The 13,435-nt window shown below is 41.8% G+C and overlaps 1 protein-coding gene across 2 annotated transcripts in view; it reads left to right on the forward strand.

The window, feature by feature from the left end:
• Positions 1-13,435, forward strand: part of SLTM (SAFB like transcription modulator) — a 50,153-nt gene that overhangs the window by 14,343 nt on the left and 22,375 nt on the right. For both annotated transcript variants that reach the window (XM_056130681.1, XM_056130682.1), the window contains exons 4-6: positions 1,467-1,664; positions 2,475-2,522; positions 12,631-12,658. In XM_056130681.1, coding sequence (XP_055986656.1) covers positions 1,467-1,664; positions 2,475-2,522; positions 12,631-12,658 — 274 coding nt within the window. The remainder of the gene's footprint in view (positions 1-1,466; positions 1,665-2,474; positions 2,523-12,630; positions 12,659-13,435) is intronic.

Here is a 13,435-nt window from a genome sequence, read left to right on the forward strand (position 1 = left end):
TGTTAAGAGGAAATGTCTATTTCCATTTGGCATAATAATTGTTACTTATAGGTACTGCAAAGGATGCATTTGTTTCATAATATCTAGAAGATGTTTCATAATATCTAGAAGAACAAGAGTTTTTAATAAAATCTGTTTTTTGTGTGTATTTATATACATACATACAAGTATATTTTCCCCCAAAGTAGTAGAGGCCCTCCCGTTGATCATCGATTTGCTCGAGCGGGCCCAGTAACGTCTCCATTGGAGACTTTGTTGTTACTGTGTCTGGCATATCGAATACTCTCGGTAGCTTGCCGGGCTCTCCGAGAGGGGCGGAGGAATCGAACTCGGGTCGGCCATGTTGGCTGCGTGCAAGGCAGACGCCCTACCCGCTGTGCTATCGCTCCCCCAAAGTAGCATTTGTGAAATACTTGGTAGAAATTAAGTGAATTTCCTAGTTTCCCAGAGCGGGTTATAATTTTAGAACTTAACTGCCAGGGGTGGGTAGATATTTGAATGGTGTAGGAATTTTTTCCTTTTGTAAATGAGAATGGCCATCAAGATGGTTGGAATTGCAGAATCAGTGAAGGACGTCCCTTCAGAATGCCTTTTCTACCACTGTAAACTGCTGACTCCCATTTTTGATCTCCAGTGTCCCCTATTTGTTTTTGATAAGGTTGTGGAACTACTGTTGCACACTCCGTGTTCTGAGACGGGCAGGTTTCTTCTTCGTGGCTGTGTTCTGCAGAAATGTCTGGTCCCTCACTGCATCAGTAGGAATCATGGATGGTGAATGGCAGTATCATGTTCCCTTTCAACCCAGAGAGGGTCTCTTAAATTTTTAAGAAATAGGAGAGGGAAGAGTGTTTATTCTCTTCACCCCTTTTTTTATAAAAGAGAAAACCCAGTGGATTGCTGCTTCTCTGTTTCTGTCCAAGTGACAGCCGCGGCAGGGCAAACATTGCCCTTCACAGAGACAGTCCTGTCCTGTCTTCCAGCATCGTGGCATTCCAGTAAAGTAAATCGATTTTGAAACAAATACACTGAATTATTTGCATTCCCTTTTTAAGAACACACATTGATGTAGCAGTTAGGATTCTTTGTTGTTTGTTAAAAGTTAAGTTTATGTTAAACTGTTTAAGACATTAAATCAGCTGTGTCCTGAGGAGGAATCAGGTAGTTTCTTTGGCGCCTTCTGTCTGGACCTTGGTAAAAATTTAGTGCCTGCCACTTGAGGGTGTTTCTGATGGGTGTGCTGTTGCTGTGTTTCTGCCTGAGATTTGAGAATGGATGGGAATGTAGAGGTTAATGAGCTGGGCCTTGGACCCAACTTTCTTTTTAAGATACAGTTGATATGTAAAGTAAAATGATTGAACTTTGACTTTGGGAGTGTCAGAGGAGGGAGATAAATCAACAATAATCATTTGGTGGCTAGCCTACACTACTTTGCCTCGAGTTGTACCAAATTTTCTTACCATTAAAAGGACTGTGAATTGGAGAATCAAGAGACCCATGAGCAAGATGGAAATGACGAGCTAAAGGATTCAGAAGAATCTGGAGAAAATGAAGAAGAAAATGTGCTTTCCAAGGAGTTACTTACTGCAGAAGACAACAAGGGAGCTCATGAATTAATAGAGGCAGAAGCAATAGAAGATATAGAAAAAGAGGACATCGAAAGTCAGGTCTTTAGCCAGTTTTATTAAAATGTGACACAGATAAATTAAGTACTAAATAATGACAAGTATTTTCTCTGCTCATTGTAGAAGTCTTAGAATTAAAACTAGATATTTTTATTTATAAACCAGAAACTTGCTAAGATAATCTCTAAAGTTTTTGCTTATTATCTTCCACAGACATAAACAATTTTCACATAGCTGGTATGCTCTTAAGTTGCTACTTATTCTACATGAGATTCTTACGCAGCACCCTGTGACATTGAGCGCTCTGCCATGGTGGGTTAGGTTATGGCCTTGAGCCCAGAACCCAGCCGCTGCTTGAATCTCAGACACTAGAGTGTGGCTATATCCTCCGACTGCCAGCGCTGCCCCTGGGGGCTGTCCTCTTTCTTTTGTTCTTCAGTAGATTGAAAGTTAGTTATTTACATTTGCTTGGTGAATTATGAAAGGTGGGGAAAATATGTAAGTTTAATGCAAGAACATTTAATTTGACACATCTTTGCGTGAAAGCAGCCCACTTTGGCCTCTTTTTGAGGTATGTGGAATAGGGTGATAGCATTTATGCTTCAGACACTTTTGCTCTGCAAGACTAGTAAAGGGAAGGTGTAAGAAAGAGTCTTTTCTAATTTTTTATTGGTGTGCCAAATTTTTTTGTCAGCATGAAAAGTGCAGTCTGAATTATTAAGCACCTAGTACCCACGGTATCATAGACACTGCACTGAGCCCGCACAGGGGATAATCAGGTAGAGCTTAAAAGCATTCTCATGTTACCCAGATAATTTGTAAAGCAAAGCTATTGTATACCCTTTTACTTAGGAAATTGAAGCTCAAGAAGGTGAAGATGATACCTTTCTAACTGCCCAAGTAAGTCTATGTTTGGTCCTATAAATTTGATATTTTGGGTGGGAGGGCTTGGGAAAGGAATCTTTATAATTTTTTAATTTATAAAACTGTCTTAAATTTAATATTGACCTTTAATATTTAAATACTTAATTTGAATATTAAGTGGATTCTATATAAAATAAGTTAGTAGCTAGAATTTCTGTTGCCTCAGAGTTACTATACCGAGTTTCCTGCAATTTTCAGAATACAAATAATCCATTCTTTCTGTAAAACTTATCTCTGGTTTCCGTTATTTTGAAACATGAATAGGTGCTTTGATTTTTGGGGGGCCAGGGGGGAAAGGGGTTGGTCATAACTTAGGTATAAAATAAACCATCCTTCTCAATGCTATGTCAGTTTAACACTCATAGAAGGATACTGGTATAAAATGGATAAAAATCTGTTGTAAAAGTTTAGGAGAGACAGCAAGAGAGAGAGAGAACTAAGTACCTGCATTTGTTAGGCTTGGCTTTGGTATATATGATATAGACAGTATATATTTTAACTGAGTCGGACATAGGGCCTGGGAGATAACTTAGAAGCTGGAGCACATGTGAGTGGCCCTGCATGGTCCCCTGCAAACCTAGGTAGCCCCTGAACACAACCAGTCTTGTTTCTTGTCTCCCCTCCCAATCAGGTGTAACTGACATAAAACCATACACTTTGAAGCATTGGTTGTCTTTTGTCTGTTTCTCATTCTGTACCGAAGAGTCCTAATCTTGTGTTCTCTCTAAACAGAGGTACCTTCATCAAGGAAGGGCTTCCCTTTTTTATTTTTACTTTTTTTTTTTGAGGGGGGCACACCTGGGGATACACCTGGCTCTGCACTCAGGAATCACTCCTGGTGGTGCTCAGGTGCCACATGGGATGCGGGGATCAAACCCAGATCGTCTGCGTGCAAGGCAAGTGCCCTACCTGCTGTACTATTATTGCTCTGACCCTGGACTTCGCTGTTTCAGAAGAGATCAGTAGTGCTGATGTGCCCGTGGTACATCACAGCAGTAATCCTAGTGGAACAACGTGTAACAGGATTTTGATTTGCCTGGCTAGCTGGAGTTTCTGTGGCCCAGTGTTCTTTCCTGTCCCCTGCCTTAGAAATGCTGGTGAGCCCGCAGTGCTGGTGATGTGCTCACTGCCCACCAGGCTCTGTCACAGTGGGGAAAGAAACTGCTTTTCTGGGAGAAATGATGATACTTCGAAATATTTGGGAAGGGAATGTTGGGGCTACCAAGTCTCTCAGCGTACTGCCCACCTCAAGAGTGGGCACAGCTCACACACAAACTGGCAAGCACCTGCTCTAGATGCAGGCCTGCAGAAAGGGGGTGTGCCCTGGGGAGCGCGCCTTTCCTTCCCACTGGGAACCTCCTCGAATGGAGTAGACCGAAGGCGTGTAGAAGTGCTACTGTACCTGAGGGTGCCCAGTCATGATAAACATTCAGATAAATCATTTCGGTCATGATGGAGGAAGGCAGTCTTAAAAATAGATTTCTTGGGGCTGGAGTGATAGCACAGCGGGTAGGGCGTTTGCCTTGCATGCGTCAGGTTTGATTCCCAGCATCCCATATGGTCCCCTGAGCATTGCCAGGAGTAATTCCTGAGTGCAAAGCCAGGAGTAACTCCTCAGCATCGCCGGGCATGACCCAAAAAGTGAAAAAAAAGAAAAAAAGGATGCATGCAAGGACAAGTGCCTCATATGTGGGGCATAAAGATACACAGCAAGAAAATGACCAAGGGCCAAAGGCAGCACAGCTTGAGACCCGATTCACAGGACTGAGGGGCTGGGGTGAGGTGTGGGCGGGGGGGGGGGGGGAGAAGAAGGGCGTTTGCCTTGCATGCGTCCGACCCAGGTTCGATTCCCAGCATCCCATATGGCCCCCTGAGCATTGCCAGGAGTAATTCCTGAGTGCAAAGCCAGGAGTAAACCCTGTGCATCACTGGGTATGATCAAAAAAGCAAAAAAAATTTTTTTAATGGATTTCTTGACTGAAACCCAAGCACGAAAGTTTGTAAGTCTACAACTGTACCTCCATGGTGTTTCACTAATAAATTTTTTTTAAAAAATGGATTTTTCAGTTTTTCACAAAATTGTATGTGCTAGAGATGGCCTTCTTTCTATTGGCTTCTCATAATAAAAGAACAGTTAATCCTCTCCTAGGGGTAGGCTTGGTTTTATTGCACCAAGATAGGGAGGTTTTCAGGAAGTTACAGGTAACATGAATATTTTCTCTTTCTAAATAATGTGCAGTGGCAATCAAGAAATGTACAAGAGTGTCTGCATTGCTTTGCAGTCAGGTTCTTTTTATTTCTGTTTAGTGACCATGTTGTTGCTACTGTGTACATTAGAAAATACTACATGGGGACTGAGGGTGTGGCTCAGTAGTAAAGCCCCTGTATGCATGTATGGGATCCTGAGTTTGATCTCCTTTGCTGCCAAATTAAATATATATTATATATATATATATTTTTTTTTTGAGTGTCGTACAGTGTCATAGGGCCAGAGAGACAGTACAAGTGGGTAGGGTGCTTGCCTTGCCTGAGGTCAACTAGAATTCAATTCCTGGCACCCTGTATGGTTTGTCAAGCATAATCAGGAGTGATCCTTGAGTCCCACTTGATATGTGACCCCATATTAAAAGTTCATACACATATACATTATATGACGTGGTAGCTTTAGTTATCCACTTGTGACAGTATTCCAGCTTTACCTCCATCCATTCACTTGACCTTTTCTGTATTTTTAAAAACAAATCCTTGACATATTTTGCTTAAAGAGGGGCACCAGCGAGATAGTACAGGGGATGTAAAGGGCTTGCCTCGCACACAGCCAACCCTGGTTCAATCCCTGAGCACCACCAGGTGCGGCCCACCTTACTGCCCCTCCAATTTCTGGTATGATTTCTTTAAAGAACTCTTTTTTTTTTATGACAATTTCAAATATGACTTCTAATACCAAATATATGGTTATTACACAAATGTCTAATTTTCTTGATTTTTTTAAAAATAGGTTTTACAATATACAGATAAACTTTCCTCAGTGAGGTTGATATGTTTGACTCTATATATGTTTTCCTTCTATCCTTTTGGTCCTATTTTGTTGAAGAAGCTCTATTGTTTATCTTATTTAGCAAGACTTGGCTGGAGCGATAGCACAGAGGTAGGGCATTTGCCTTGGCCTGCAGCCAGCCCGGCCAAGCCAGGTTCGATTCCTCCGCCCCTCTCAAGAGAGCCCGGCAAGGTACTGAGAGTATCTTGCCTGCGGGGCAAAGCCTGACAAGCTCCCTGTGACGTATTCGATATGCCAAACACAGTAACAACAAGTCTCAAAATGGAGACATTACTGGACCTGCTTGAGCAAATAGATGAACAATGGGAGAAGAGTTTGTTTGTTGTTTTGACAGCAAGACTTGGCAAAATTTTTCTCTTCCCTTTTTGCTTTATTTTTACTTATTTTTGTTTCTGTTTTCTTTGTCCCCTTCTCTTGTGACTACTGGTCAGCTACTTGTTTGTTGTGTTCCTGTCTGCAGCGAGGTGTTGTCCAGAGCCTGAACCTAGATGAGACTTGCAGTTTCCTTTCGGAGGCAGCCTGTCCCACTGAGCTGTCTAGGGGCTGGCAGGGGTGGGGTGGGGTGTTGGTGGGGGGAAGGGTGCAGCCCTGGGAAAAGACTTTAGGCTCTGTGGCTCAGAACTGTTCTCTCCTGCCTTTGGTGTGATGGCAGATAGAGAGTGTAGATAAATGAATGGCATAGCTGTTTGTTTTCAGTAAAGATACTTGCAAGAACTAACGGAGTTGGCTACCCTTTGCCGAGGAACTTCCAAGGCCTGGATTTGGCTGGTACATGCCTGTGGAATCGTTCAGCATGTCCTCTGTTTATGCTATTGCCTGCAAATGCGTAAGTTGGTTATTGGATTATGGAGACTTGCATCCTCAAGTCAGAACACCTGATCCCCAGTACCCACTTCATAACTACTGTATATAAGTAGTGTCATTTATAATGTCATATTTCTCCATTTGTATTTGCAGTAATGTCAGTGATGGTATTGGTCATTGATTATTTGTATTGTATGGATTAAGATCATTGAAGTACTGATGTATCATTTTCTCTTTAGTAGCTGACATCTTCCAGAAAGAATGCAGCTGTTATATCCAGTGGTATAGTTTATAAAGGAAAGCCAGGATGTAGAAAATTGATTATTTATCCCCCCTTTTTTTTTGCTAACATCACTGTAATGAGCTAGCTTGTTAGCATCTTCAGCAGTGACTGTACTTCCTCCCTTAATTTTCTTTTGAATTCATGAATTTAAGTATATTTAATGTATTTCAGTTCAGTGTAATTGTTGTCTGTAGCTTGTAAGAGCCTCTTTGATGGGCTTTTTTTTCCCCCTTGGTTTTTGGGCCACACCTGGCTGTGCTCAGGACTTACTCCTGGCTCTGCACCCAGAGTGCACTCCTGGCAGGGCTTGGAGGACCACATGGGGTACTAGGGATTGAATCAATGTTGGCCGGGTGCAAGACAAGCACCCTCCCTGCTGTACTAATGCTCCAGGCCCTCAGTAGACTCTTCAGTTCTCGCAGCATGATTCTAGCAGTCTCTGATCACTTTCCTGAATGTCTTTGTTCACTGTTTCCTGTTCCAGACCCATAGGTCACAGTCACGGTCCTCCCGTTGTTCATCGATTTGCTCGAGCGGGCCCAGTAATGTCTCCATTGGAGACTTTGTTGTTACTGTGTTTGGCATACGAATACATCACGGGTAGCTTGCCAGGCTCTCCCGTGCAATTTTATTTTAATTTTAATGATAAGGTGTAGGCAGCAGTCTAAGTGATAGGAGAGTTTATTACTCCTGAGTTGCTTCTGTTTTCTCAACATATTTAGTTTATAGTGCTAGAAAACATTTGTGGTTTTGTTGCTTTTACTGTAAAAGTGTAGTAAATTTGAACTCATAAATACTTCCAGTTCATCATTTTATTTATTGCACAGTATAGTTACTGAAAATACTTTTAAGAGTTTTGCCCCAGTGATATCTGTCCGAATGATGTTGCCATTCACAAATGAACAGATTACTGTGCTTTGGATACTTCCACCCAGTGTAATTACACCCTAGGCTAAAACAGTTACTATGTGTTGTTTATGTAAATACTTGATAAATTTGTTTTCAAAATTGAAGTAGCCCTTTTGAAACTTAATTTTGATCTGCAGCTTCTCTGTAATTATTTCAAAATAAAAAGTTTGGCTCCTCCCCTCCCCTCCCATCCCCTCCCCTCCTAAAAAGAACCCAAATGTTATTACAGGGTAGGGGGTGGTGGATGGGCTCAGTAACCCTGAAGGTCCCTCCAGATGATTCTCAGATGATTCTCACAATGAGGATAAGTTGCTGATGGCAGCCACACCCAGGATTCTGGGGATTCACTCCAGATAAACACTGAACTTCTGTGCCATCTCTCCAGCCCCCACCCCCCAGGTTAGAAATCTTAATTTTAAAACTTAAAATTTCCCCTTAATTATTTCTTGGTCTTTGGGCTGCACTCAGCAGTGCTCTAGACCTACAGCAGAGGGCACGGGGACTCCCGGGCCTCCCTCCTGAGGGCGTTGGGCCGCCCTTGTGTTCTCCATGGCCGCTGCGGATTCTGGCTTTGTTCTCTACAGTAGTTACTGTTTCTCGGGGTCTGAGCAGTCAGACAAGGTTTGTTGAGAGTGCGCCGTTGCGCCCGTTTGTGACCTGAGACAGCCTTGTCCTGTAGTGGATGGGGTCCTGGCCGGCCCCCCCTCGCACTATCTCCAGCCCTGCACCTCAGCATTTACGCCTCAGCCTGACACTTTGTCAAATGAGATAGAATGTGGTTCAAGTTCCACTTCTGTTACTTACGTAAAGTAGACTCTGGGCAGACTTTTCGTCATTTCCTCAGTCTATGAATGAACATTATACAGACTTCCTGCTTGATTGTTCCAAGGATCCATCAGTTGTTGGCCTAGTGGTGAGATGGCTGGTTTGTTTGTAATACTTGACTATCTTGAAGATCCCAGTTACTTGAGTATTTTCCTTATTGTTTTCTCTAGAATATTGTATTTACTAATGTTCGTCTTCTAGTCTCAGTCAGAACGCTGGTGTTTCGTGGTTTTGGGGGGCGGGCAGTGAGGGCGAGAAACGGAGTGCTTGGGCTGGATCCTGGGCTCGTGCCTGTTAAGGCTTGTGGGGCCTTGAGCTCATCTCTTCACTCCTCCTTTCTCTGTTGCCCTTCATATACTCAGTGTTCACTGTCACTGTCACTGTCCTCCTGTTCATCGATTTGCTCGAGCGGGCCCAGTAACGTCTCCATCGTGAGACTTACTGTTACTGTGTTTGGTGCATTGAATACGTCACGGGGAGCTTGTCAGGCTTTGTCGTGTGGGCGAGATACTCTCGGTAGCTTGCCGGGCTCTCCGAGAGGGGCGGAGGAATCGAACTCATCGAACTCGGGTCGGCCATGTCGGCTGCGTGCAAGGCAAATGCCCTACCGCTGTGCTATCGCTCCAGCCCAGTGTTCACTAAATTTCTCAAAGCCAGACTTACCTCCTTGAAGCTTTTGTACTTTTTTTTGGTTTGTTCTTTTGGGGGGTTGTGGGGGAGGGTTGGTTTTGTTTGGTGCCGCACCTGGCTGTGCACAGGACTTGCTCCTGTCCTCGGAGGTCTCTCCTGACAGGGCTCAGGTGGACCATAAGGGGCACCAGAGATCTAACGGAGATCAGCTGTGTGCAAGGCAAGTGCTGTAACCCCTGGACTGTTTGCAAGGCAAGTGCGATAACCCCTGGACTGTTTTTCTGCCCCCCCCCCCCGAAGCTTTCTCTGAGAATTTTCTGCACCCATTTGTATGATATATTTAATATCTTATTTAGGTCTCATTTTATCTCAGTTTTATAGGCAAAATTTGGTCGCTGTCATCCAAGCTCTGTGCCTCCCTCCATGTGACTTGATTCTTCACATCCGTTGAATAGGAGCAGTTCTGTCTTTCCTCCTAAGACCAGACAGTTCATTCAGCACTTAGTTTCTACTTACTGCATATTTGTATTTGATGTTAGCCTGTAGTCTTTATGTATTACCCGAGGACATAGCCGTCAGCAGTTTAGGTTTTTTTGAAGGTTTATTTTAAATAGTCTGGCTAATACAGTGTTTACATCCAGTTTTTAAGGGAAAGGAAATCTTCCAGTTCTTTCTACATAGTATATGTGCATACGCACGGCGCGCGCGCGCGCGCGCGCACGCACACACACAGAGTCACAGATTAACCCAGGGGACCAGGGGTAGAGTAAGTGGTAAACACCTTTAAATGGAAAAGTAAGGCATAGGCTTGTCTTTGTCTCTTAGAGCCACTGCTGTTCAAGGGCGGGAGGAAAGTCAAGGAGCTTCCTCTGGCTTTCTCTGGGAACCTTGGGTTTGAATCGGGGCCAGATAAGAATTAGAGTGTTACCTTACAGAAAGCTTTAGCCTCCTTTTCATATGTGAAGTCACCTTATTTTTTTGAGATAAGTTCAAAAAGTGAATTTTATTATTGTTGCTACCTGTTTACTGTTTTCTTTAGGAACAAAAAGTTCAGTGGGAGTGAATTGAATTTTTTAAAAGGTGCATATCACTTTGTGAAAATCTATTCCTTAGACATGTAAACTTTCCTGCTTTCTCTTACTACAAAGATTAGGGCCTTCCTTAGGGTTTTTGTTTGAAAACTCTGGGTGTTTGCTGCCTGCACTGGTAGACCTCCTGTGAGGAGGACAGATATGTCCTGAGCTGAGCCTCATCTTTTCTACTAACCCTGTTTTTTTGTGCTTTATCCTCACTGTAACTGGTTTTCATTTTCAGAGCTGGGTCAGACCCTTTTCCTAAGAAGCATTTAAGTATATGTTATCAAACTAGTTTTACCACTGTTTTGGGAAGCTAAAGTTACGAAAGCCTTCGAAGACATGTTGAGTCATGAGGATAAAATATAAAAATGTGTAGGTTCTCATAGCAGCTAGAAATAGCATTTCTAATTGGCAGAAACGGTGGTCGAAAGGAATACATTTTATGCATCATAGTATCTTTTTGTTTTCTTTTAATCACCATGAATTACAGTTAGAAAGATATTTATAATTGAGTGCTTCATGGTATTTTTAAACATAAAAATTTTGTTTTATTCTCCAGTCTATTAATATTGTATCTTTAAAAGCATACCTTGGTTTGAATTGTGCTGTTGGCATCACAGGTACAGAAAGGAGTGACAACTTGTACTTTTTTTTTAACATTTATTTTTTAGAATGAAAAAGTTCAAAGTTAAAATGTTCAGATTTCTCCCTCCACTTAACGAAAAAAGAATTTTGAGGAAATGTTTGGCAATTTCAGAAGAAATCATTCTTTGTTGCCACATCTACCATTCTCCCTCAGCTAAAGCATTTTTCTTTTCCTGGTTTTGTAGGTTAGAAACAAATTCCAGTACCATTCATTGATATATTCTTGAGGACAGTATAAAGAACTTACATATTGATTGGATTCACATTTCCGTCAACTAAAAGTTTTCTTGTTTTGGACTATTCTAATTCTTAAGCTTGTGGCTTATTTGGCTTTTTGTTTGTTTGTTTTTCGCATCTTTAGTTTCCTTCAAGTTACTTTAGTATGTCATTCTCCTGGGGTACTGTGTTAAAGTTGGAAATAATTTAAAATGACTTCTTAGAATGTAATGACCATAGGGAAAATACTTGACAGATTTTAGGGAATGGTCGACTTTAGGAGCCAGAGTGATGTTCAGTGGACAAGGTGCTTGCCGGAGTGCAGCCGACTCAGATTGGCTTCTGGCACCACACACGGTTTCCTGTGCCCTGCCAGGAGTGATCCCTGAGTGATCCCTGGAATAAACCCTGAACTACCGGGTATGACTCAAAAAACAAATGAGCAAAAGAAGAGAAAAATACCACGTGACTTTATACAAATCTAAAATTGTGTCACCACTTTTAGATGCTGAAATTTTATGAGAGTGGTTCTTAAAGTGTGGTCCGTAAACGCTCAGAATCCGTGCAGTCCAGACGCTGCACAGAGGCTCAGGCTCTACACCAGACCTCTCTATCTGATAAGTTTTGGCAGACCCTCCAGGGAATTTTGTGCAGAATCACTCAGATGTGATTTGAGAGCCACGTAGCGTGATAGCATCTTGCAGAAAGCTGTTCTCAGCTTTTATTTTCAAGCTGATGATCTATGGTGGCCATAGGATGCAGCTCCGTGGCTGGACAAACGTCTTGGATTTGATTCTTAGGACCCTTTTTTCCATCCCCACCTCCTAAAAGTTACATTTTTTTTTCTAATATGACTGTGCGTTACTTTTTCATTATGACTTTTGAGTAAAATGTTGGTTTTGTCTTCATCAAATACTTCACTGATTTTTACAGTATTTTAATGGTAAATAAAAGAAATTTCCTTTTTTGTCTTTTCAGACTAGGACACCTGTTAGTTTTAGATTAGGTAAAGATACCACATTTTAAATTTGTAGTCGTTTTTTAAAAAAATATCAGTTTCTTGTCTTGATTGCTTGCAGCATAAATACCATTGAAAAGTGACTGGAGTATGTGACTGCTCTAAATTTATTTTTAGCAGATCAAAAGGAATGAGTACTTCGACTCACTTTCTCGGAGTCACCCTTGACACTTCCGAGATGCCTCAAAAGGAGCATTTTTTTGCTTGTTTCATTTGTAAAACACATTTGCCTTTGAAAGTATGTCTTCAAGTTAAGACTTTCAGGACTATTTTGCTGAATTAGTAATACCCTAGCATTGCCTCCTGTTGAGACACACAGACTAATCATGGTGCTTTCATTGGCAACTCTTTGATAATGATTCAAATGAATATGATGCTGTTGAAAAGTAGTCCAGTACATGGTTTAGCTGATCATTGATAGGTTGGCCCATCTCTTCAATCCCGAGCATGGACCACATCTCTCTTAGAGTTCTGAGTTTGATTGGATTATCCTATATTTTGTTAATGATGACTGTCCCTGATATTATTAAATTATAAATTAATTTAATTGATTTTATACTATTATACAAAATCAGTATTCTTTGTATTTATTTTACATTTGATTATTTTTTAAATTTCAGGATGGTGAGGAAGAAGAAAATGAGAAAGGTATGTTTAATGCTAAGTAGAGTTTAAGAATGGCTGATGTTTAGAAAAACAGTAAATTTCATGAAGTAACTAATTTTTGAAATGCATTTGCTTTTAAAGTTATTTAGTGAATTAAGTTAGCATCTTTAGAATTTTTTTTAGTTGATTTCAGTTTTCATTTTAACTTAAAATATATTCTAACTTAATAGTGCATATCAGTTACTGTAGTGAACAACACCATTTTAAAAATTTAACCCAGTTTTAATTTATTATTAAGAAAAACTTAGCATACGGTAAGTTAATTGCATTCTTAAGACTGGCACTGCAGTAACTCATACGTGCTTATATTATGGATAATGGATTTTACTGCTGGTTCAAAAAAAATGGTGGGCAACCAGGAGACTGACTTTTCATTTGCCACTTGGAGGAATTGACGATCTTCTGACAGTCCTAGCACTGTAGCAGAGCAGTCTCGTCCAGTACGGCCACAGAGATGCCAGTAGCAACACTTGTGGTCAGCACAAGACTACGGAAGAGCTTTTGGACAGAAGCCACAGGATTCTGCACTGGACTTGGAAGGACGTGGAGCCGGGTTCTGAGCACAGCGCCATGAAAACCCTGGAGACAAGAAGAAGCCAAGCCACTGACTGAAAGCCTCCCAGGCCCGAGGCCGCTGTGTTGTGGGGGAACGCAAGTCATCTTCGGAATTGGCCATTCCGGGACTGGCTGGACTGGATGAAGACTGGAAGCAGCCCATTTCCTGGACACTGGGGAGCAGTTCGCCTGCGGAGCCTCCGG

Source organism: Sorex fumeus, unplaced genomic scaffold (genome assembly GCF_029834395.1).
Source record: "Sorex fumeus unplaced genomic scaffold, SorFum_2.1 ptg000081l, whole genome shotgun sequence".
Taxonomy (NCBI): Eukaryota; Metazoa; Chordata; class Mammalia; order Eulipotyphla; family Soricidae; genus Sorex; species Sorex fumeus.